We start from the raw sequence: 26,545 nt of genomic DNA on the forward strand, positions 1-26,545 counted from the left end.
AGATAGACCTCATCATGCGAAATACTTTTACCCTTTTCAGATGGCTTCCTTTTTTTAAAAAATCAAGAGAAAATCTCTTCCTGCCAAAATTTCAAATGGTCATATCTCAAAAACGAGCATGTCACACTTAAAAAGATTTAAGAACCTAATTAAATCCTTGTTGGTCTTAAACAGAGCAGCCAATATCCAATAACAGTTAAGGGAAATATTGACACATCACTTGAGCTTGATCAAGCTTGTAATTTTAATTGCTTTTAGGACATCTGACACATGGTAAATACCACCAGAATCAGTGGCCCCTTTATACCACTTATTTCTAACCTGCAAAATCAATCAATTCAATTGATGTCTGGAGTCGTCATGTCAGTTACTGATTGTACTCTTATGCCTGAATTCTTATGGTCCCCCTTTTCGAAATTGAACTGTTGTGTCCTAAGACAGGAAAATTTTTTTAATTTTGTTGTATACATTGATGGTGTTTCCATGTCACCAAAGCAGTATACTTGTTCTTGACTTTTCAGTGGGAAATATTTTTCACGATTCTTTGAAGGGCAATAGACTACTTTTGGTGGTCTTTTCTGATGTTAAGAATAGTTGTGGTCTCTTTGATTCATCCCCAATTCTTCTTTCTTTGCTTCATAAAACATTCTGCCACATTAAATCGGACAAGCTGTTACTTCCAACGACACAAAGTGACCACAAAATTACTGACACAGACTGACTTTATATCTCCACATGGCTTTCAGTAAACCAGAAATCATACAGTACTAAATGATTAAATGAGACTACAAGTAACAAAAACATAGGTCAATTTCTGTGGTTTGTCACATGGTCTAATACTGAGTTTGAGATTTGGTATACAAGGAATATGAGGATGAAAATCCAGGAAAGCTTTTTTCGGTCATATACTTTTTTATTTCAATCAACTTGGTATTATTACAAACAGCATAACAATTGGTCCATGACTCAAATAATTCATCCCCTGCATTAAGTAATTACAAAACCCTAAAAAAAAAAAAAAAAAAAAAACTGATTTAAAATTCCAATGTTGAATAAACATATTAAAATTGTACTGTAGTTTTAGTAAAATCTTTAAATTTATTTAAAACATCTTCTTCCCAAACCTTTTTTTATAATGAAAGGAATAATTACATGACAATAATATGGTTTAGTGAGCCAATTAAAAAACCATTATCAAGTGTAAAGATAGCAGTACATCTTGAAAGAAATATTGATAAAAATACATTAAGTTGATACTTATTCCAGTATAATTACAGAACAACTGAATTACCATTTTTAGAAATACATCTAATTGAAGAAGTACACAAGGTGTAAAAATCATAATTCAGACTAATCTTTGAGAAAAAATAAAAATTAAATTCATTTTCTCATCAAAATCCAAATAAGTAAATAAGTTATCTTAGATCAACAAGAAACCCTTACACAGGAAGCTGCTTATTAATGCCGTATCCAATTAGCCACTTGCTTTAGTTTAGTATATGTAGAACTATTACTGAGGTTTTGACTCAAGTATCCATCACTCACCAGTTAAGTATAAAATTATCTGGCAATAGTCAACTAGTGAATAAAAAATGAAAGCCTATTATTTCATAATGATAAACCAAACAATGTATTTGAAAACTGTATGGGATAAAGTGAACAAACTTCTTTTGAGCCAGAGAACATAAGGATTACACTCGGTCCTAAATGACCAGTGTAAATCATGAAATGCACTCTTCATTATTCAAAATAAAAATCTTTTTTTTTTTTAAGTTGTCATTCTGATTCAAAAATCATCTTCATGCACTACTGTGGAAGTACTTGCATATTCATGGGTATCAAACAACAAACAAACCATAGGTTTGAATTTACATTTTGTGGTTTGATTTTACCATAACAATACCCTCACAGTAACAACTAGCACTTGATCACTAATCTCAAGAAGTCTGACAATTCATTACATGAAAAGTATGTCATAATTCATTAATAATACATTTTACTGGATACGATTAATGAGACAACATATACTTTTGGTTCACTGTGATCATCACAGACAATATAGATTATTAAAAATATCACATAACATAATTCTAAATATAAAACTTACTCCATAAAAATCACAGATGTTTTTTTTTAACAGATCTCCCACAATATTAAAACAAAAAATAAATAAAAACCTCTGTTAATAAATATCAGGTTCTTTATAAAACATGATCTGTTACAAGTTAACAATGCTCCTTTCATGGAAAGGTTATTGCATAACTGTATCCAATCCCTGAGCACTTCCCATCGGTATCAAATCAAGAATGTTACACAGGCAACTGAAATAGAGAACGTAATTGTATAAAAAAAAAAAATCATTTATTTAACACGTTTGATTTCTATTTCTTGGTTGTTTTTTTTTTTGCCTTCAATACCTAGGAAAAATGTTAAATCTAGTTATAACACACAACATATCACAAAATGGTTATGTGAACTTCAAGCCTTAGCCAGCACTACAGTTTGTAGAACTGCCTAATTTTGGTCTTGTAATCTGATGCTTTGTAACATTTATCACTTTAAAAAATTGTCAAGCATCTGTAAATCTATATCTAGAAATAGCTCCAACCAAGGCCTTCAGGATGCAGTGAAAATTTTTTGCACACAAAAAAAAAACCACACACACAGCAAATAGGGTTACCATAGAAACCATTCATAAATATGCAAAAATTTGCAAGAAAGTTCATCAGTTTAAAAATATCAAATTTCCCACAAAATATCTTAAATTTTTATTTCATGCCCTGAAACTGTCCAAACTTTTCCTTCAAAAACTCCTTCCTATTTCACTTTGTAATCCACTTATTAAATTTAGCAAGGTAAAAAGTTGACTTACTTTCACTTTCACAATGAAGTCGAATTGTCATTGAAAAAACTCCTTCAACATTGAAAAATACTTTACTTTAAAAATACAGAAAATGTTTTATCAACAATAGATACTTCATTTTTAATCATTATAGCAACCACCGGTTTCCATTAATGTCATTTTTCATCCCTAGCCAAAAGTGTGAAACTAAACTAAACTGTGGAGTGCTGGCTTATACAAGCAAAATCTATCTTTGAGAACAAACCCCTTTCAAAATTGATCCATTGACAGTTTTTAATCATAAATATTACCAAATGTACATTTTTGGTCCCCAATGACTTTAAGTGCCTAAAGACAACAAAACATACCATTATACCACTGAATGTTTAACTGTAGATTGTACAAAATCAAATAACTACTTCTTATTTCTGCAAAACATATCAACTTACATAATCTTCCTCATGCTCCTCATCATACCGGGTCTGTGACATAGGACTAGAAAAATACCTCACATCACGATCCTCATCTGTCTGTAAATTTTCCATTAATTTACTTAATTCTTCACCGCAAGCACTCTTTTCGGGTATAAAATAATCTGGAGGGGAAAATTGTTTGAACTAAAGTCACGCATATTAAACAAAAAAATAAACAACTCTGTGTGTCAGAGTTCAATATAAATTAGAAAATACTGTGAGCAAGCTCCCACTAGAAATTCTAACTGAAAAAAAAAACAAAAACGAAATAAAAAAAAACAAACAAACAAACAAAACAAAATAACTAGACAAAGTAAAGCCTCACCACTCCAAATGTACAATTATTACCAAAACACTCAAGAGTAGGACTTTCTTTGAAATAGCTTTGATTCTCGGAGACAATAATAAATAAAACTAACACTTAGCTAAGCAGCTTAACAAATTTTCCATCAAATCCTCCATTAACATATGCATTTATGCATGAAGATGAAAATTGCTTTTAAAGTCTTGTACCATATTTTGGTGTGTATGTACATATTTTTTTTTTACATAGAAATCATTAACAGAGCATGGGGGTGTGTATAATGCATCAATACACAAAACTTGAACCGCATTATTCATTTCGGAACAGAACTAAATGAATTTCAGACATCAAATCTGTAGATTTATTTTAAAATATGTTAATATTTTTGTTGCTAATGTTTTATAGAAGTTATAAAACATGTGTTCCTAAGTTTGACTTGTACTTGTGTGTCATATGCATATAAAGATGCATTTAGCAATTCATTAAGGAAAGTCCTAGATATTGACTTTAACTGATCCTTAATCTTCAAATACATCTGTAAGTATTGGATCTATATTATCTTTAAATCATGTTTAAATGTTTTAATAGCCAGTTTTGGGCAAGGATTGTTCACTGTTTTTCTTTGTAAACACAATCAGAGATTTAAATGCAACAACTGAGAACCAAAACATCCTTTTTTTGTAACACAAAATAGGACAATATCCCTTTAGAGGTCGAGTATATTGACATATGATGCAATACTTTCCTTCTAAGTTTAAATTATCCATTGTAAGGTTAAGGAGAAGTTGAGTTGAATGTTTTAATCAGGTTTAACTCAGAATATTTTCCTCTCTCGATATCACAAAAATATCTATTCTTAGCAGAAATTTTACATTTTTCACTGAAAATTGTCTCTCAGCTCACCTTTATTCATCAAAGACTGAGAAAGAACCTTGGCAACAGAAATTCTGACATTTGGCACACTGTCTTGACTCAAAGCTATAAGACCTGGCAACACAACAGACACAAATCTATCCAAAGGTACTGCATTTTCATCTATTATGGCTTGAGTTAACTGGGCAAATCTGTGAAGGATAAACCATTTAAGAGTGAACAATATGAAATTCAAGTTAAAATGTACACACACAAAAGCATATTCAAGTTTTGTAACAGTATCAAAACCACAAGAAATTTACTGCTCCAAATAATTTTTAAGAATTTATCTAAATGGCAAAACAATTTTGATATTTACTGGCATTTAGTCACATCATTATATGTAAAATCAAGACGGCATCTCAGTAACCATAGAATAGGTCAATTTCTAAAGTCAAGTTACTTTAATATACATACACTTGTCTTCCACACCATCTATCACTCTTGGCAAAAGTGTTGACCAGCTGGGAAAGTAAACCTTCAATCAACTTCTCATCTCCATCAGAACAAAGTTTCTTCATTATAACACTCATCTTCAAAGAAAACAAAATTGCACAAACTAATTCACAATACAAAAAAAAATATTTAAAGAATTAAATGTCCTATCAGTATTTATGGTACAATTTCAGTTAAGCAGTAGGAATTGATACTAGTTCTTTCAAGTAATCTGGTAATGTTTTTGGAGTGGGAATCATTATTTCAATTTTTTAACATTTTGACAGATGAAAAATGCCAACAATTCTACAATTATAAACATAGCATAAATTGCTGACAGTATGCACATCTCCATATGATTTTATAACATTCCACTAAGTTCCATAATAATGCTGCAAGCTACTTAGAATTCAGTTACCATCCACTAATGGTTTATGCTTTGCAGTAGAAAGTCAAGGTTGAAATTATTAAGCAATTTCAGTCCAAATATCTTTGCACTATTCAACATAATTATCAGTTTCACTTTCAACAATATTTCTGAGTTATAATTGGTAGCAATTTTGACAACAAAGAAGTGAAAATTCAAATATCTGTATACATGTGGTGACATGATTTCAGCAGGTACAAAAAAATTTCAGAGTTCACATTTTGCAGAGATGAAAGTGACTTTTGATGGAAAAAAATCTGAAGATCTAGCTGGGAGTTTGTGGGCTTCCTTAATTGATTTTTTTTATATTTTCAAAATCTATAATTGTCAAATAAAGAAACTTGGAGAAACAAGAAAAAAATTCCGGATTCCGTCAGAAGGATTCAACCTTGAATAAACTATTGATTATTTATGACGATATTATGAAAAATTTGGAAAAGGGAAATGACATTCGATTTATATTTTGTGATGTTTCCAAGGCGTTTGATCGAGTCTGGCATTCTGGTCTTCTATATAACCTGCGAAAATATGGCATAAAAATTAACTTGTTGGGTTGGTTTCGAAGTTATCTAATAGAAAGCAACGCGTATGCATGGATGGATACCGTTCAACTTGGAAATCTATCAATGCTGATGTACTGCAGGGATATATTTTAGGACCTTACCTATTTTTATTGTTTGTCAATGCTATTGTAGATATTGTCTCTAGTAAAATAATGCTATCTTTATTAAACTGTATCGATGATAATCAAGAAATAGCTGCCGAATCACTTAACTCTGACCTTGATAGTTTATATACAGGGTCTATGGATTTGGGGAGTTACGTTTAATTCTAATAAGACAAAGTCCATGTTATTTACTAGGAGACTATATGATGATATTCCGACATTATACTTGAATGGTGACGCCTTAGAAAATACACAGGTTCATAAACACCATGGTTTGAATCTTAATTCAAAGGGTATATGGAGAGACTATATTAACTATATCTACTCGAAAGCCTGTGCTCAGTTGAACGTCTTGAGGATGCTCAAACACAGCCTTGATCATGATTCTCTGGAGAAGCTTTATATCAGGTTCGTGAGACCCATTTTGGAATATGGTAATCCCGTATGGGATAATTGCACTAACCAAGAATCGGATCTAATTGAATCTGTGCAGTGCAAGGCTGCTAGGGTAGTGACTGGCTTGTGAAGAGGCACATCTAGATTAAAACTTTATAATGAACTGGGATGGGATTCACTCAAGGAAAGGTGCAGAAAACAAAAACTTATATTTGTGTATAAAGCCTTCAGTGGACTTCTTCCCAATTACATATCTGAACATGTTATATCATGCATACATATTGAGGAAAACTATCCTATCAGAAACCCAAGATTCTTCAACATTCCTAGACCCAATACTCAGTCATACAAGAACAGTTTTTCCCCGAGTTCTCTGGCTCTATGGAATGATTTGGACCATCAGTTTCAAAACGTGCAGTCACTTTCATTATTTAAGAAAAAACTTAATATAAATATAAAGAAACCTCCCAGTCACTATTCGGTGAGCCTTCGTAAACTGAACATTATTTTATGTCAACTTTGCAATGAAGTTAGCATCATCTTTTTCATTCACACTTGTCTGAGAGCTCGGAGTGTGCATGCGGTGAAAATGTTGAGAATGCTTATCACCATTTTTATGTACGTCCACTTTATACCAGAAAGCGTGCGATATTACTAGATGATCTCAGGAACTATCCTGAGCAATTCCCCTTCTTTATTTCCTTTTATGTGGATCAGATGACCTGTTTTACAATATACATCAGACACAAAACGATTTGATTAATAGACTTCAGTCTTATGATCAGATGTCCATTAATGTATAACCTATAATAATGCTAAAGGTTCGCTTTTCATATTTATAATACACATGGTATTATTGTTCCACATTCTACCGGCTGCTGCTCCTCCAATCTTTACGTTCTTCTTTAATGCAACTTAGAATAAGCATATATTTCTTCAAAACTATGAATATAATATCAAACATCCAAAATTTATAAAATGATTTAAAAGTTCTAGATTTTATCATTTCGATAAACTACAATTATTGTTTATTTGTCCAGAAAAAATAAAATCCTGTTTAATTTTAGCAATATCTACAACTAAGTACACGCCTGGTGGATACATAATATATGATGTTTTATACAATTATCTTTATATTCGTTTATACTGTAATTGAACATGATGGTCGACCAATGGTTCATTCAATGTATAATACATTGTAACATTATAAATTTTACATATTCCATTTTCTAAAATATGTGCAACTTAAAATTATGTTTGAAAATTTCCCTTTTAGTGCATTGTTGGTCGATCCTGCAGTTTAAACAATTATTATTAATATTTGATATTATATACTTTATGGTCCTTCTAGTTTCGGGAGAGGATGTATATAGGTATAGCCTGTAATCCAATCTCTTTGACTTACTTTAAGTCAATAAAATATTTGAAATTGAAGAAAAAAATTGATCTCCTTCACTTAAGTTCGTCCTTTTTCTCTAAAATTTTTTATTTTAAATGTTCATTTCTTGTAACTTTTCTTTCAGAAAGGTCTTTGACCCATGAAGAACAATGTCAATTTGTTCCTTTTTACGAATAACCCTATCACCATTGAGATAACAACTAGTCCAGACTAGTTCACAATGTTTACAAAAAGCGTGTAGGAATGTTCAAATAAAATATGCCGAGAATCAACCAGAAAACAGGTTGATGATTGACATAATTTTCTGGATGATTTTTATGTAAACAGTCTTAACCAAGTGTTTTGAATGGGCTAACTGGGGGAAAAATCGTCAAAATCAGACCTCACCCCCCAAAAATTTTATCAACAAAGTTACACTGATCTCAAAAATGACCAAAAATTGTCCAAAAAAGTGGAAATCCGCAAAAAACTTTCATCCCTGATTTTGTTATGTTAATTTAATACAGTATAGTACAACAATATCACGACTACTGAAAGCCTGAATCTTACCAATCTAAAAGCCATTTTCCTGACTTCAGATACCCGATCCTCACATAAAGTTAAACCCAATGGTAGAACATACTGACTAATCTCTGTCGCATTGAACAGCTCTGTTATAGCTATGAGTTGCCTGTTAAAAACATGAAACACTTTTATAAATAACTTCATTCCCATTTCATTAAGTTTCAAGTAATTACTGTTATGGAAGGATTTGCAAATACATGGTCTTAAGTGTAACAGTACAACTAAATACATGTAAAATAAGAATGCTAGGCATAGCCATATGTCCCTCGCCGCTGTAGAAAGAGTTGAATTACAAATATTTGACACTTGTATAAATAGCAGATTCAAAACTTATATGCTTTCATAAGTCCATGTGGCAATTCAAAGTTAAAGTATCTTAATGAATCAAATTAAGTTAGGTTAAGAAGTCTTCATACAACAAAAACTCCAATAAAAAGTCCAATAACTCCAATAAAAATTGACGAATCAAAATGGCAGTTGAGTATAATGAAGTACATATGGTGACAAACAATCCTACAAAATTTGGTCAAATTCCATTCAGCGGTTTCTGAGGAGTTGCGTCCACAAACTTCGGACACACGGATGTCGGCATTTCTATGTCCCTGCCCCACCCCCCAAAAAAGCAGAAATTGTCGCATATGATAAAATGAGAACAGAGAAGGTAAATTACCTTTTTTCAAAACGAAAAGAAAATCAGGTCTGCAATATATAACTTACTCAGCTAACTCAAATCTGAACCTCCAATTTCTCTGATTGTCTGTGGTCATAAAACTATCCATTTTTGTTAAATACTGCTTCCTTGTTTCAGGTGACAACAGCTGAAAATATGCAAAATATTTAAATGATTTTCATGCTATCACATGCTAAATGGACGTCAGGAATATTAAATTCAAGTTTGTACCAAAAAAACAAAAGCTAAAGCTTGTTCCAAAAATTGTATTTAACTGATCTGGTATTAATAGCAATAGAATAACGGATAAGCATTCGCATATTAACTGTGAGAATAAATATTTCATAGCTAAGATATCAAAGTGCTGTTAGCACTGGTGGTTTTTAATTCTAGTCAAAATTGTAGCATAAACAAACTTTTAAGATTACATGACCTTAAAATAAAACTGTAATCATACATTTGCCATATTATTTAGAACTGTTTTTTTTTCCTAATTTGTAGAAATTGAATGTCAATCTTTACAACAGATTTCTTAAGTATAAACATGTAATCAAACCAATACATTTACAAACTAGTTCCATTTTACATTTCCCCCCAAATTTTTGCATTAACATTCAAAATCTTTTTAATTAAGTATTTATCTTACGCTGTAATTAAACCAATTTAACCTAAGAAATTAATGATGAACATAAGAATTTCCAAAACAAGACACATTTTATCAATTTGAATTTTCCTGCCAATTTTACTTGGCTAAAATCACTACTCTTCACTTCCTGTTTATAATATTAAGATAGGATGAAGACTTTGACTAATAAGTGTGTTAAATGAAAAATGTTAAAAATGTTTCAAGTTTCTTAACACATTATTGCAAGAACTACATTCTCTAAAGGAATTTTTTTTTTACTAAATATCTTTTAATGCAAAAAGCAGTCCCTCAAATCTGCAGTTGATTTGAAGACTAGATCTAAGTTTTATTTTGCAGAAATAATAAAATATTATTGAGTTGAATAATTGCCAGACATATTTACTAGCTATAAATGAGGTATTGAATGATATAAAAGGAACTACATTTGGACAATATTTTTGTGCAGAATATTTGATCCTGAAGGCAATATTACCAACTACAAATGGTGACTAACATTCCTAGAAAATTTTAACAATTCTGTCAAGCCGTTTCTAAAGGACACAGTGTTCAGTCTAGAGAGGGCCATTCCCGCAATTTTTGTCATTCTAGCACAATAGAAATGGTAATCTGGGCCATAATCGGGCCCACTGAATTTTCACATTTGAGATTGTCCATTTAATGAACCTCGAAAATCACATCTGATTTTAGAAAAGCCCTGTCAGAGTCAGCAAGACACATCAATTTCTGTTTTCCTTGCTTCAAAGTCGATCAACCACTTTGAGCATAGTAGTGAAAGAATAAAGGTTATTATCTTTATCATGGCACCATGAGGGAGAATTGTGTGAATGCCATGAATTCTAAAGGAAGTAATGACAGTATAACTGAAACAGTGTTGAAAACTTGTTAATATTCAATAAAAGTCCCATTACTCTTGTAAATTTATCAAATTATGGCCCAAAATGATTAACTACACATGTTGATTAACAATCCTACAAACTTAAACAAAATCTGTTCAGTGGTTTCTGATGAGTTGTGTCTGGACAGATGCATGCATATACACCAGTATTTCTAACTATCCTGCATAGCAATGGGAACAAAACAAAACAAAACAACTAACTTTAATACCCATATAGTAATTTAACAAATCCTGAAATATTGGGATTTTTGACATTTTCCCATTTAATTTCAATCTTGCTGAAGTAGAGTGTAAGCTTACCCTTAAGAAGTCTGCAAAGTGTCGCAGAACTCCTATCCGTACTTCATCCAGATCTTTCAAGAAACCATCAAAAACTGGCACCAAGTCTCGGTGAGTTATTTCAGAACCCAAAATAATAGCCATTTCATGAATTGAAAAAGCAAGAGTGCGTCTCACCTTCCACTAAAAAAATATAAAATACAACATTAAGCAAAATAGTGGTACCAAAGATGAAAATGATCTGATTTTATTCTAACTCCTGTATTTTATTTTTGGTATGCACTAATATTGAAATGCATTTTTTTTTATCACAAAATGCAACAGAATAACCATCTATGAATGACTCCTTTCCATGTATACAATAGGCCATAAAAATTATTTATCTGTTAAGGAATCTTATTTTATTTTTTGGTACAGGTTTCACTTTTACTTCATCCAAATCAGTAGACCTGGAGTTTAACTTGATGGTCTACATACCTGAGGGACTGTTACCATACATCTCTGTTTATTATAAATCTATTAGGAACCACTTTAACTAGACATCACCTGGATGGGACTAATACCCAGTCTGTTGTACATTTGGACATTCAGTTCATATTGGACACAATTTGTATGGTGGATAGACCATGCTTTTGATACATCATTTATATATTAACAGTCATTCTTTTTACAATTTTAATCCAAACAAAGTCGTGACAATTTGGTAATTAAACACCCCATTGAGTTTCATAACAATCCTGCAAGTTGTTGAGGATAAATTCCTGACAGTATGCTCATCTTGAATAATAAGAGTTGCTGCCCATGATACTGGTCGACATGGACTGTGCCATGCCGGCTATCTGTTTACAACTGAGTTTTGATGAAAGTGAAATAAAACGCCAAAATGACATAGCAGAAATGTACAGTTAAATAACTGATTTTTTTTTACTTTCAGTTTCCAAACAAAAGTGACTTTTCAGAGGCAAAAAGGATCAGTTGGATAACCATCAACATATGCTTTTTTTATGGACGTAATGGAAATAATCCTCTCTCCCCTCCCCCCCCCCAAAAAAAACCAAAAAAAAACCACAATTATTGCTTGGTGTGTATTTCTTAATTTTCATAGCTTCTGTATAGTGCAACTTACCTGCACATCTGAAGCTAATGTTTCATAAAGCAATTTTATACAGTTCCAATTCTGTCTTCCCAATGTATAAGCAACTGCTGGCAAAGTATAGGCACAATGTCTAGTAATTTCTGTATCTACTGTTTGAGCCCTTGATGGGTCTGCCATACCAAGATAGCTCTCAAGCAAACTTTGAGGGACTATGTCCTACAATAATTACGTTATAAAAAGTTATTGCTAGCAGACATGATATTACTAAAGCCAACACAAAAATGGAAATCAATGAAAACAGAAGTTTACAGTTAACAAATCTCTGAAGGCTGGCTCAGTAGTGATACCCCCACTTTCAATCATGATATAAGGAAAAAGAATTAAGTCCTCAGTAACAGGAAGTTATTGTTGAAGTTTTTTCCATGAATGGGTCCCATCATATGGCATACATATTGGAAGAACGAGTTAAAATTTCAAGCCGATGTGACGAGTAGTTGCTGAGCAAACTGTGACAGAAAAAATGAACTTTATAGAAATGTCATTCCTTACTAAAAATTGTGCTTTCTTAAAGAGGCTTTTCTATAGAAACACAAGTTGTACAAATCAAATTCTTTTAGATGATTTGCCAAATACTGATAACATACTGGCACTTGAAAGACAGTATCGAAAATTAATACATATCTCAGGTATTTTTTAAAAATTATTTTAAATAATGAATTATATAAAATTTTAGGAAAAAAAAAACAAAGAACAAAATATTACAGTGTGGGCTATTTAAAAAAAAATTAATTGTGTAAACAATATCTGAAATTTACTTCTTCAACCTTCTAAACATGACACAATTAGTTTTTGGCAAAATCGGATAAAGCTAAGGTGGCATACCTGTTGTTGTGCTAATGATGCTTCATCTATATGTTCTGGACTATCTGCATCAATAAATTCTAAACTGTTACTGCTTAAATCTATAATGAATGAAATATTACATGTATTATTTTACTGAAAATACTTAAATAATGATGAAAACTATCTGCATACTTCACAGCAATACTAACACCAGATAAGACAAATTTGTATTACCCTCCCCCCACCCATCAAAACAAAAAAAAACAAAACAACAAAACAACAAAAGGAAGCAAGAAAGGGAAAAAATACCTATATTTGTATTTCTATTCACTCAAATTCAATATTGTTAATTACAAATTTTTAACAAATGCACTTACCATGCATCTCACTCGACAGTGACAATTCCTTCAAATGATCACTTATAACATTTGTACTACCAATATTGTCAACTGTTTCTGTGAACTCTTGGAGAGTACATACATCTGCTGTCATGATCTGCCTATTCTGTGAATCTACATCATTTTCATTTTCAGCCAATACTGGGCTAACTATACAGTCACTTGACAAATCCTTCACTTCAAAATCCCTAGCATAAACAGTAAGCTTGTTCTTATCCAATGATCTGTTCTCTTTTTCAAGCGTTAAATCTACTTCTGGCAGTGGTGCTCGCCAAAATAAGAATGCATTGAAATTTTCTTCTGATTGTTCATTATTTGTATCACATAGACTTTGGCCTAAATTTTCTTCACCTATATTAACAGATGTATTGTCTGAATTGTTACTACTGGCTTTATCAGAAAGTCCAGAGTCACCTATATCACAGGAATCTTCTGAGTTATTTTTACTATCACAATTAGCTTCTATTTCAACATTGGATATGTTTTCATCAGAGTCAGAGGTATGTTGTGAACTGACACTATTGTTCAAATTTTCTTCTGACAAACTGTCGTAAGAACTTGCTCTTTTTTCCTCTACAGAAAGGCTTTCCCCTGATGAAACAATGACGTCATTTGGATTATTTTCATCCGTTAGATCCATATTCTCTTGAACTACTTGGTCAATAATTAATCTCTGGTCATTTTCTAACATTTTAACATCTTTCACAATTTCTTCTTTGCCCTTAATTCTCTCTTCTAAGTCACGAAGTATTTCCCTGAAAATGATGAGGAGACAACCTAGAATATTCATTTTATTTCCTGTGCCCAAGCAAAATTCATTTAATGGGAAATGGAGATGGACAATTCATAGTGGCAGGCAAACATTTGAAAAACAACCAAACAGCACCAATGACATGTCTGAACCTGCACCACAAACATGCATTTGGACAGCACATGAACATCTATACATGCATAAACACTATAAAAGCAAGTTAAAATAAAAAACTTCCCAGAGTGCATCATGATATGACTGCAGTGGTCCAACCCTGAACAGTGTGAGTAATGTGGACACACTATTTGTTTTTGACACACTTAAGCATAGGGACTTGCAATTCATTATGAAAACAACTGGTTTAGACAAAATATAGTACAAAAATTTTTTGGGGTGTGGCCCCTTTTACCCTTACAATTCAAAAACTGTAAAAGATCTCAGAAATCTCACAGTAAAATGCAGGTAGGGAAAAGGAATCCAATATTTCTTTTTTTTTTTTAAATCAGACCCTTGGAAAATGCACGCACAGATTTTCATATCCAATAAAAATTTTTTTAAATAAGACCAAAAATAAATAGCAGTCAAGTTGATGTCTGGTCATCAGGCAAATGAATGTTTATGGTCCCCCTTTTTGGCCCCAAATTTCTAAAGTTCAAGACTTTACCCAAAAATCAATCCAACTGACCATTGTGGTAGAGAATATTGTAGAATAATATCAGATATTCCTGTTTTTACTGAAGTTATATAGGTGAATTCTATGAAATTACAGTCTTCACAACTAACTTTCCAGTTTACAGGCCTGAAATACATCTTTAAAAAATTTCCATACAGTGACTGTTGGCCTATAGTAGTTAATTTAACAGGCCCACATCCATTTTGACAAGCCTTGGGCCTTGGACTACTCCTTAACAGTTTCTGAAATGATTGTTTTAGGCCACTTTTTAGCCCCTAATTCTAAAACAATATGGGCTATAACCAACCTTCCTTTCTGTGATTTGTAACCTTGTTATAAAATTGAAAGATCAACCAATACCTAAGTTTTTGCACAAAAATCAAGTGTCTAAGAATGCAGACGACATCATCATACCAGTATATTGCCCAAAATTTTTGTAAGAACTATAGTGTGGATTACAAATTACCTTAATAGCATTTGTACGTACTTATGACTGCATATAGTATTGTAAGTTCATCAGGTAAAATTTATATGATACATCGGTCAAGTTTATCCATTACTGGAGGTGCAAATCTTGAATATGTTTGTACTAATACTGGTTCTTTTCTTCTTCAACAAAACTTAATTAATACTTACAATCTTTCTGGATTCTTCACTACAAGTATGCCTTCTTCATTCACAGACAGCCCTGTTAATTCTGAATCCGCAAATGTTGATATGAATGGTCCCAACTGCTGGAAAGCTGCCATTCGAACCTATTGAAGAAAAAGACATGCATCATGCAGCATGTTATTGGAATTTGTTGTTAAACTACTTACTAAAATCTAAGAAACTACTTAAAACTAAGTTAACATCACACTGTAAATATAATTCTGTACAGATCTTAGTTCACCCTTGAAGGGAAAAATATGAAGTTCACCTAGCTACATTTCCACTGACATCGATTGGGAGTTGGAAACAGAAAACCACCATTCTTTATAAATTAACAAGGAGTTGTCCAACAATTTCGACTCAAGAAGATTTTGGTAGGACTATCAAAACGATCATTTCAGCAATTGAAAGTTTCTATCTATTATAGTTTTCAAGATATTGGCTGAAAACTATATAAAAAAAAAACGTTTCATATTTCAGGGGCAATAACTCTTACAAGGAGTCTTCTGACAACTTTTGATATCTGAAGACTTTTGAAGGCTTTATAATAAGGGTCATTTCAGCAATTGAAATAATTTTTCTTAATACGGTTTTGGAGATATGTGAAAAACAACAGCCTAACCCCCATGTTCTATTTTTAGTAACAATGGCCATGTTTTTCGATGGATCAAAAATCCCCACATCAGTTCTATGCAGGATAACCCAAGGAACTTTCATACCAAGTTTGGGTCCAATTGGTCAAGTAGTGTCAGAGGAGAAGAGTTTAGAAAAATTATTTACGACAACAACAGATGCCAAGTGATGGCAATAGTTCACATAGCTTTTGGCTAGGTGAGCTATAAAAAAAAAACAATTTTCACCTTTCAAGGGCAATATCTATGTCAAGGAGTCATCTGACAACTTTGATAGACTTCCATAGGTCTTTTAATAAGGATCATTTCAGCATTTGAATGCATTTTGTGAAACCAAACAGCTTAGAAGATATGCAATAAAAACTTCTGACTTCTTTGTTCTATTTCTAGTAAAATTGGCTATATTTTTTAGAGAATCAAAAATCCCCACATCAGTTCTATGCAGAATACCCTAAGGAACATCCATACTAAGTTCCATTGACCTTAACCACAAAATTTGCCTTCCACCATCACAACTGACAGCTATTCAAACTTAAAAGTCAGTGTCCAAATGATCACACAGGTTTTCTTTGGTAGTTAAGTAGGACACATTGGAATAATGGGCAAATTTCTACCAAAAGAGTTATTTAAATTACTCACTAGCCAACATAAATTTGTATTAAAACTGGAACTGGTCTGTAAGATCAACAAACTACTACTCATATTATTGCAAACCAAGTGTCTGCAGACAACAGCTCCATACGACCGCAAGTCTGTGTGTAATATACCAAATCAATGACACTAAACTTTTGACAAAATAAATTACAATACAGAATAAAGAAAAGAAAAAATATTACTGAAAAGGAGAACAGACAAAAATGAAGTAAAGAAAAACTTACCCATCTTGATAAATCACATAGAAGGTTGACAAATAAATTTGAAAGCTCTCCTCTTCTTACATCTAGTGAACAAGAACAGGACACCGCCATAAAACATTCAGCACATGCCTTCCGAACCCCCCATACTCCATCTTCGCACAAATAGTAAAATTTTGGCAACTGCAAAGAAAGATATAGTTGAAAGTACAAGTTGTGTTACTCAATAAAATTTCCTGTCCATTTCTAAAAGCTGCAGGGAACTGTGATATTAAGAAGCTACGATACTTTGACGCAATGAACAGATGGTAAGATTAAGATTCCAATTTCCACCAAAATAAAAACTTGCTATCTAGTTACATGCATGTTTCTGTTTTAATGAAATAGGTCACTTTTTTGTTAGAAGTAATAACAGAGATGATTTTACAAGGTCAACAAAGCAAAAATTGGCAAAATGGGAAGTAAATATACAGTGAAAAAAAATAAAAATAAAATCAAGAATCATAAAGTAAAATCTGGATTTGAAATAGTCGAACTCTGTTAAAAAGCAGAAAAAAACTATCCCTGAAATAACAATTTTTCTAGTAAGAACTGTACAAGTTTTGTCAAAGTAATATCTCTTACATAGGTAAAATTTACAGTGATTCATAATATTAACTATCATTTTAGCTGCAAATACAAAAAGGTTACTTTTGGTCATGCATCCTGTAAGTTCAAAACTTGTACACGTTCAGTTTTATACTTCAAAAATAAAAAAGATTAACAAAGGGCTTACAAGTTCCTGCTCTGTGTTATCTTGTCCAACAACTGTACAGAAATCTCCAAAATTAGCTGCACAGACCTACAAGTACATGAACAGAGGTTAAAACCTGATGTAAAAACATTGTCAAAAGTTTGAAACACTAGATTTTATCAGGGTTTGAACGATTGCCCTGAAAAAGGTGCATGCTTCTAAGATTGTGATTGTAAAGAACTATCTATATTGGACCAAAATTTGCATTACATTTTTTTTTAAACAAGAAAGGAAGTGTTTCATCTTTTTTAAAGAAGGAATCTTACTATGTTTTCTTACATGTAACAGTGTTTTAGGATTCCACATTCCTGTCACCCCGGGCAAATGAGATTTTGGTGTGGAAAAGGTGTATACTACATTCTACTTTCCCTTTGATGAATAGAAAACTTGAAATTTTGAAGGATTTGTTTGATTTCGAAAGCAGACTGCAGGAAAGTTACTCCATTTGGGGTTTTCCCATGAAAATCTAAAATTTTCAAAAATCCTAGAACACTAACAACTAGAAAACAGTTACACGATTCCCCCTTTTGGAAGAGCATTATGACCTAGCTTTGATTTTTTTATCAAAATTTTTCAATTCAAAAACCAATAACATACACATCCTTCTCAAAATGTTTTCATGATCGAATCCCAATGGATGTTACTGCAGAGAAACACATTTTCCTTTAACTTTTAATCACTCTGGGATATACATTTTCCCACAAAGTATTCATTATTTCAGACGTGACTCAAAAATATTTTTTTCACTTATGCTTATGTATACAATGTGTTTATTTATATGTATGCTTTATGTTTGCTAACCAGGTTAGACCTTAATTAAGTTAAAGAGATGTTGTTTTTTTTTGTTTGTTTCCATGGTGATTCATATCATAGATTATTGATTTCCATTTTAATACATTTACTGGATCAGTGAAAGAAATTAGCAGTAGACCTGCAGACATTGTCTGTGTTAAATCAAGCAGGTCTATGATGAAATTGGCTTAATTTCCTTTAAAATATACAGTGCGGTCTATGTAAAATTATGATGGGTCTATGTTGACAAAAAATTCAGTTTGTAACACTGCTGGATATAGTGCCCAATCTTCTAATTTTGCTAGTATAAATATAGCATGGCCATTTATTGCAATGCATACACGTGCAATAATCTGAAGACACAGGACTGAGTTCCTTTCAGTTTTCAAGTATGGATCCTACGGAATTTTGGTCCCACTTTTTGGACTGTTTAGCAGAATACCACTAAAATACTAACACTTCATGTTTTGGATTTACTTGGCAGCACTTTGTATATTAGACTTAATAAACACTCGGAAATATTTACAAATAGGCCTGGTAGGCTTTACTATGTGGTGACATTGGCAGCTTCTTTTATCTTTACAAAAGTGTAGGACTTTGATTATAAGTACACATCTTCATTTTTCACCAATTGATATACATTTATTTTATTTCAAGAAATTAAAAATCGATAAGATAAAAAAGTTGTCCTTTTGGCTAGGGCAAGTAAAATTATCATTCAGACAACTTAACCCCCCCTTTTTTTGGATTGGTCAGTAAAAACAGTGCTCGCCTTAACCCACTGGTCTGGGGCTAGTAAACATTGTTTCAGGCTAGTGCATTGGTCTGTTCTTTTCTTGTTTTGGACAAGTGGAATCCTATAGTCTTCTATTATTTGGGCTAGTCCTTGAAAATTTTGTAGCAGAGGACTGAAAAATACAGATTTTCAGCAGAAAAGATTTATTGGCAAATGGCATAACTTGATGAAGAAAAAAGTCAGTAGCAAATTAACACCAATTCTACATGTTCATCAGTCTCATCTTTGAACAAATCTGTCAAAATCAATATAAATATTAAAGAAATAATTCGTGGAGGGGTAGATTTGTACTCATTTTAACATAGGTATGCCATTTATATATGCGATTATTTAACACAGAGCGACAGCCAGGTGTTAAATGAGAATATAAATGCCAAACCCATGTTAAAATGAGTACAAATCTACCTGGAATTATTTTTCTTTGTTACATGACAAATACTGCAATTCTTGTGACAAAAATTCCCTAGGCCTAGCCCAAATAACTATTGATTGGTGGGGTTTAACACCCGAGCAGCAAAAAGTCTGTTCAGTTTAAACTTCCCGTATAGAATTTTGATTAATTAAGAAATAAACCACATATCCAAGTAAACCATCTATTAAATAAGTATCAATATCAGTATAGTATCAAGATAACCTCTTATCCGTTTAATGCCCCGTGCAGGCCCGGGTGTTAAAAGAATAGGCCTGCAGCAGCGCTAAGCTTGTCGTAAAAGGCGACTAAATAATGCTCAGAACCCTAGCCAGGGGCTAGGGCGCTCTGCCCACAGAGCAACTGGGATGTGTGCCCCAGGTGGTGGAATGGGGTACCCCTGGTGTGTTACATACTAGGGTTGTCAGGCTATAATACGGAAAACCTGACCACAAACCATAGTGGTGCACCGTGTGGGGAAAGATGCCACGTTCCTCCCATGTCAAAGAACCCTACTGTGGTATTCTCCTGACTCTACCCACCTCTCCCTATTTCCAGTGGCAATCAAAATTTGTCGACCCCATTATCCTTGTGTCCCATCCTTACTTCATCATCATTTCATGTTCATTTTATCATCCTATTCATATTCAACGTCTGAATATAGCTGAAATATTGCTGCTTGGATGTTAAACCCCAACACACAAACATCCGTTTAATCATTTCATAAACGTTTTTAAATGAGTGTTTTGTCTTGAAGCGACAGCGAAAGAAAAGAGACTGTGTGCAGGTGCTAAAGGTGGGGATTTACCAACATATACTGTTTGATGATATGAAGACCTCATATTAGAATTTTTTTAATACAGGAATTAAAATGCACTTAAGATACAGATTACTCTTCTTTTTAAAATTTAAGACAAAGAAGTGTTATATGCCATAATATCAGGAATTTAATGGATAATACTTATAGACAATCCAGTAGCAAGACCATCTGTTGATCAGAGCTGATCTACATGACACTGACTAAGCTTGAATACAGATACAAGAGTATATCATTAAAAGAATTCAGTGTTAAGAATAAGATTTAATACCAACATAAACTAAAATAATTCAAGGTCAATAATATTATTTATATTAAGGGAAAAACCTGACAAAAGTCTTTCAGAAGTATCATAACCCAGCAAGACATTCGAAAGAAATCAAAACTAAAAACAATTTGTTTTACTATTTGGTTACCTTTTTCTGGGTACAGCAATACGAAAAAAAAAACAAAAAAAAACAGCTGTCATATTTTTTTCAACTCTGTGCAATTGCCAAGCTTATTTAGTGTCAAATAGCTGAGCCTCATATTTTTTTATTATCACCGTATTTGTTACTTATGAGAATTTCCTTCAAAAGACAGTATTCTTTTACTCTATTAACAATTGCTACCAATGTCTTAGAATAGTAATGAAAAGACAAATTCTAATATGAAGTCCCTAACAGGCTTTGAGACCACAACTGTGGTTGATTTTCCATTGCTATATGAGCAGCTCATGACTTATTGGGCGTGGCTTGTGTGTGTAAATTACTGCCCATCATGTCAACAAAACATGTGTTACATTCAGATGTGTATCAGCTGTTTTCATTCATTTCATTAGTGTAAATGACCATCAAATTCATATTTAATAAAAATATTAAACATTATGTTTTAGAAAAGCTATCGCTCAGGGTAAAATAATACATCAAAAATGATCAGCACGTGGTAAAACAATGATAAAATGGAGTTTCCATGATTTACTTCTTAATTCTTGTTACTTCAAATGTCATGTGACGAGAACTGTATAATATCCCCCAAACTTCATTTGCAGAGGGTTAATCATAACACTCATGATGTGCAAATACAAGATTTTAGTACAGTGCAAGTAAGATAAAAATAAAATAACAGGGAAAATGCAGTACCTTCCTAACATGGAATAATGGATCTGTACACATTTCACAAAATCTAGACAAGAACAATCTTTCCGTCATATCCTTTCCAAGTAGTTGGGACATTTTACTCATTAACTACAAAACAAATCATATTAAGCATAACTAGTTACATTTATTGGAACATTATAAGACAATTAAATAAACAATTTTATATCTAACCAAATCAAACATAGAAGGACACTTAATTAAGCACCCACTTCTTTTTCTTTTTTTTTAAAAAAAGGGGGGGGGGGGTTGGATGTTTGTTAAATGCTTTTCTAGTCAACAACAGAACAATTTCTCATTACAAGCTTTACCATCCCACTTTAATAGCTTGTATCTTACTTTCCATCCCTTTCAATAATTAAGCGATAAAAAAATCCAAATTAACAAATATCTATGTTTGTTTGGATAGATCAACAAGACAAGGAAAATCCTGAAAGCTGTCAATCTAATCAGTTGCATAAAAAGGTTTCTGGTCATCAAAGCTGGCTGTGATATGACTAGCAATAATTACATGTCACAACCACTTTGACGATGAGATCACCTTAACATTCTCGACTTTAAAATCTGGAATGATATAGACACTGTACAAAAGTATCTTGCTTTCACCTGATATTGAACAAGGATTTTTCTCTATAAATAGGTAATTTTCATTGGGGTACAATTAAATACATGTATGTTCCTACATAATCAATTGACATAAATATTTAAATATACAAATTTTGCAGACTTTATTTTTAAAATACAATTCAATTAAAATTATAAACTAAAAGATAAATGCAATGTTATTTCAAATATAAAAACGTACAATAACATCAAATATGTTTTAAGAATGTAACCAACATTTTAGCAGTTTCCACAACTTTCAAACAAAAAAAAAAAACAAACAAAAATAGAACACATTTGGCCAAGACTGAAGCAGACATTTGAAAGCACTCGTGCAAATTACACAATGTAGATAGCATTCAGTTCCAAGCTCATCAAAGCTGGCTGTGATATGAGGCAATAAAACACATCACAACAACTTTGACAGCCTGAAATGAATATCTCGAGAACAAAACCACCTTCCAAAAATGTACCAGTAATAAAATTTTAACCAATGCTGTATTCCACCATAACATGAAATTCTGAAACTGCTGCCAGTGCCACCAAAAAGCTCATCAAAGCAGGCTGTGATATGAAAAATATCACACAGCACAGCCACTTTGACGGCTTCTTAGCAACATATGCACCAATTGCATTCAACTCACCATTGGACCAAACTACATCTGCTTCCACAAGTTTATCAAAACAAACGTATTTCAAAAGCATGTTTTTTTTCTACTCTAAAGGCTCATCAAAGCTGGCTGTGATATGAGAATGAAAACATTTCACCACCACTCTGATGCGCTCTTAAGGTAGTCAAGTTATCTTCCAGGCTACAAAAAAAAAGACACAAATCTGATTACTAAAATAAAAAGAAGATACTACCATACTGTAAGGAGTGTATGCCATCACATTGAGCTCATCAAAGCTGGCTGTGATATGAAGTTTTTTAACATTTCACAACCACTCTGATGGGTCAGGGTAATACATCTATTCATCTCATCTGTAGTCCCTCAGCTCCCATGTTCTTTGAACTTTGATGCTGTTATTTCATCTGTATAAGTACTGATTTTCTTACTCCATACAACCAACTACATATATATGCTACCTTGATAACCTTAAGCCAAAGTTAATTGAGCACCAATTGAGTATAAATGATTTAATTAACACCTTCACAATTGACAAGTTGACTGAGCAGTGTTGACTACTAATTACTTTAATTACTGGTTGATCAGATCAGCCCTGTACACATCCTGTGTTGAAAGTCTATACAAGTAATACTGATCCAAGCAGGCTGTGATACAACTATTATACCAATGCATCACAACATCTTGGTCAGTATCACCCATACTCAATTTTAAATCTTTCAAGCAATTAACTGAAAAAGCCACCTAAATTTACTTACAAATATTACAAAGGGTGAGTTTTAACCTTTTTCTTCAGATTTCAAAAACCTTCCTATAATAAAAGAAAACTTTGGGAATAAAAATCAAAACACTGAAGTCACTTCCTAATTTAAGAGAACATAATATTACTTGAGAATTTTCTCAGGTGGTCAATAATACACACTATTTAGTGCAATTCGATCTATTTACAAATTAATGGTATTTTTGAGGTAAGTGCAGATCTAAAGGCTCATCAAAGCTGGCTGTGATAGGGCCTGGGGATAACTACAACATCCAGCATTGATTGCCTCCAACTCTGAGTGAAGGGAGATAACTACAAAATGTTACAACATTAACTTTTCCTTGATCTCTGTTGACTGCAGCAAGAATACACAATCTAAATAGAACTTCTACATCTTTTTGTTCTTCAGTATGATAAATTGTTAGAGTATCCTCCCAATGAAATGATACAACACTTAAGACTTCCTAATAAATGAGGACAACTACAACAAAGACATAACAGTGAAAATGCAAGACACAACAAAAATTTCTAACTTCAAATGAAACTAAACTGTAATTTGCTTTAAACTCGATTACAATGGTGTTAGTAGGTAACAAGAATTTAACCTGACTTGGCACTTTCTGTCACAATTCAGTAATCTATTTTGATGAAACAATGTTTGCATCCTTGCAAAAGACAGAGTAGCAAGGTGAAGTAAATGTAACATCTCACTACCCATGTCTTTCACAAGGGACAACTTTTCTGTGAACTCCAATTGGCTCTCCAGCAACTAAAACCTGTCATGGACCCAAAAAAAAACTAAAAAAAAAAACAAACAAAAAAAAACAGAAAAGTAAAGAAAAAAATACTTACAGCTACAGCTTCTGTTCTATAGTCATCTAAACTATCTGGGCTGGCAAGGTCTAAGATCACATTCACAACCTGTTCTTCGATGTCACCTGGGAAGAAAAAATTCATACAACTTCAATCATAATTATCTATTTACATATATATAAATTAAACCTGAGATTTTGAACAGATTTCTAAAATCTTCAATTGCTGTACAAAATTTAACTTAAAACAAAAATTATTAGATTTTTTCAACTGAGTCTAGTCTTTCTGTAGATTCTGGTAATTAGGAGAAGAGACTACTTTCCATACAAATCTAGCTAGGCTTTTGATTTATTGAAATAACTCTTGTTTCTGGTAAGACACCTGCCAAATACCACACCAAAGGGTTTAGTAATTTTAAATTTGAAATAGCTGTCCACTATGGCAACCTAAACCTCTTCTTTTACTATTCAAACCATAATAAAATGCTTTTCTGGGTGCAGCTTGATACCACTCCAGAGGTCAAACCCTTAACAGCTGTGGCCATACAAACTTGATACATATTTAAAATTTGACTGCCATTTAGACATATGACACATAAGAATTAGACCAGAATCAGAGTGGCCTCTAGTTCCTATATGGTTTCAGTCACAGCCTCAGAAATAAATCCTCATCTTCTTTTTAGGGTATGGCACTTTTAAGTTACAATTTCAGAGAGATCCATTCCCTTATCCAGAAATCAGAAAAAAACTTATACCTGGCCCAAATTTTCAGGGATCATGAACCACAGACCCTTAAAAAGCAAGAATGTCCCAAAAAGATAGAAAGGCAAGGGCCAATGGCCATTTTTTGTGTGTGTTTGTCAAAATAATGCATTATTTATATCACTGACCCATTGTATCATTTGAAATCACCCATTTCATGTCACAAGAATGGTTCATTGACCCAATATTAGTAAATTCTAGGTTGTCTTCTGTTTTTAGTCCTTTATTCTTAAAACAGTTCAAATCTTGACCCTCAAAACCCTCCGAATTTGAACATGGTGGTGTAGAATACTGTGAAACAATATCCTAGACATCCAATATGAATGATCCATATTCTTCTGAAGTTAAATTGTTCAATTCTTTGAAAAATTTGTTTTAACCCTATTTCTAAAATAGTTTGGGCCATAACCCCCACTTCCCTACGTTGTTTGGGACCTTGAAATATAAGATCATCAAATGACTAATTTTCAAGTTGTCACCAAAAAAAGTGCAAAAATTTGCTGTCAGATAGAAACTGCATTCACAAGATCAGAGAGGTATTCAGTGATAATTAAGTATGACCAATTAGTATAATTGAAAGGCAAATTTCTCCTAAGCTATCACATAAGAAAAAGAATTCTGATTCTTGCAACCATTTTGGTTTAAACACAACTAATGTCCAGATTACTTTTCCATTAACTGAATATAAAAAAAAAAAAGAAAAATAATTTCCCTACCTACCTCCTACCCTATTATTTTCTTGCTGATATTAGGAGGGATCACACCAAAAGCTTAGCAAAATATGTATTGAAATAGGCATCAATCATCCTAAAATTGTACTTATCAATACAATCGTTAAGTGGTGAAATTCAATAGTGATCAAAAAAGATAGTTACAATGTTGATTTTCTCAGAAATTTGTTGTATGAATTACTTAAAATTACCCTTAAAAAAGTTTTCTCACATGTTAATTTATAACCCATTCTTTCGTCTTGTGTAATTTCAGTTTTATAAGAGATACAAACCCTTGGTTATTAATTCCTGTTCCAAAAGGACAAGTAATGCTGCCTGGCTTGTTTTTCTGACCTGCAGACAAGTTAAAACAATTAATAACAACAGTTATTTGAAATCATTTGTGGAATGCAAATCAGATTATAATATATAAACTCAACTGTGGGAAAAAAACTGAATGATAAAATAAAAGATGCTAGATTCTTTGCCAGGGCTATACAGTATGAATCCCCAATCAAACATAATTCAACCTAAGGCCAAAAATAAAAATGTCTGTTTAGGGTTACATTCCTCCAAAAAATAGGGTAGGTCAGATGGCATTTTCATTTCATTTTTTCTTGACTAAAGTTGAGCCTATATTTGTAAAATAGCATCATGCTTAAGTCATGAAAGTGTATGGTTTTAAGTAGAATGTTTAATTTTTAACATACACACCTATTAAT

At 32.4% G+C, this 26,545-nt stretch overlaps 1 protein-coding gene across 1 annotated transcript in view; it reads right to left on the reverse strand.

Moving 5' to 3' along the window:
- Nucleotides 1-892: 892 nt before the first annotated feature.
- Nucleotides 893-26,545, reverse strand: part of LOC148615814 (serine/threonine-protein phosphatase 4 regulatory subunit 1-like) — a 31,285-nt gene continuing 5,632 nt past the window's right edge. The window contains exons 6-21 of the mRNA XM_088582433.1: nt 26,117-26,177; nt 24,392-24,477; nt 21,536-21,640; nt 17,583-17,648; nt 16,832-16,990; nt 15,307-15,425; nt 13,226-14,001; nt 12,888-12,967; nt 12,036-12,221; nt 10,931-11,092; nt 9,137-9,237; nt 8,405-8,525; nt 4,949-5,064; nt 4,523-4,683; nt 3,292-3,437; nt 893-2,321 (exon numbers count right to left, since the gene is read on the reverse strand). Of these exons, the coding sequence (XP_088438559.1) occupies nt 2,310-2,321; nt 3,292-3,437; nt 4,523-4,683; nt 4,949-5,064; nt 8,405-8,525; nt 9,137-9,237; nt 10,931-11,092; nt 12,036-12,221; nt 12,888-12,967; nt 13,226-14,001; nt 15,307-15,425; nt 16,832-16,990; nt 17,583-17,648; nt 21,536-21,640; nt 24,392-24,477; nt 26,117-26,177 (2,457 nt within the window). The 3' untranslated portion in view covers nt 893-2,309. The remainder of the gene's footprint in view (nt 2,322-3,291; nt 3,438-4,522; nt 4,684-4,948; nt 5,065-8,404; nt 8,526-9,136; nt 9,238-10,930; nt 11,093-12,035; nt 12,222-12,887; nt 12,968-13,225; nt 14,002-15,306; nt 15,426-16,831; nt 16,991-17,582; nt 17,649-21,535; nt 21,641-24,391; nt 24,478-26,116; nt 26,178-26,545) is intronic.

The sequence above is a fragment of the Perna viridis genome, chromosome 5 (genome assembly GCF_037379345.1).
Source record: "Perna viridis isolate PV_CMFRI_1.1 ecotype Kerala chromosome 5, ASM3737934v1, whole genome shotgun sequence".
In the NCBI taxonomy this organism is placed as follows: Eukaryota; Metazoa; Mollusca; class Bivalvia; order Mytilida; family Mytilidae; genus Perna; species Perna viridis.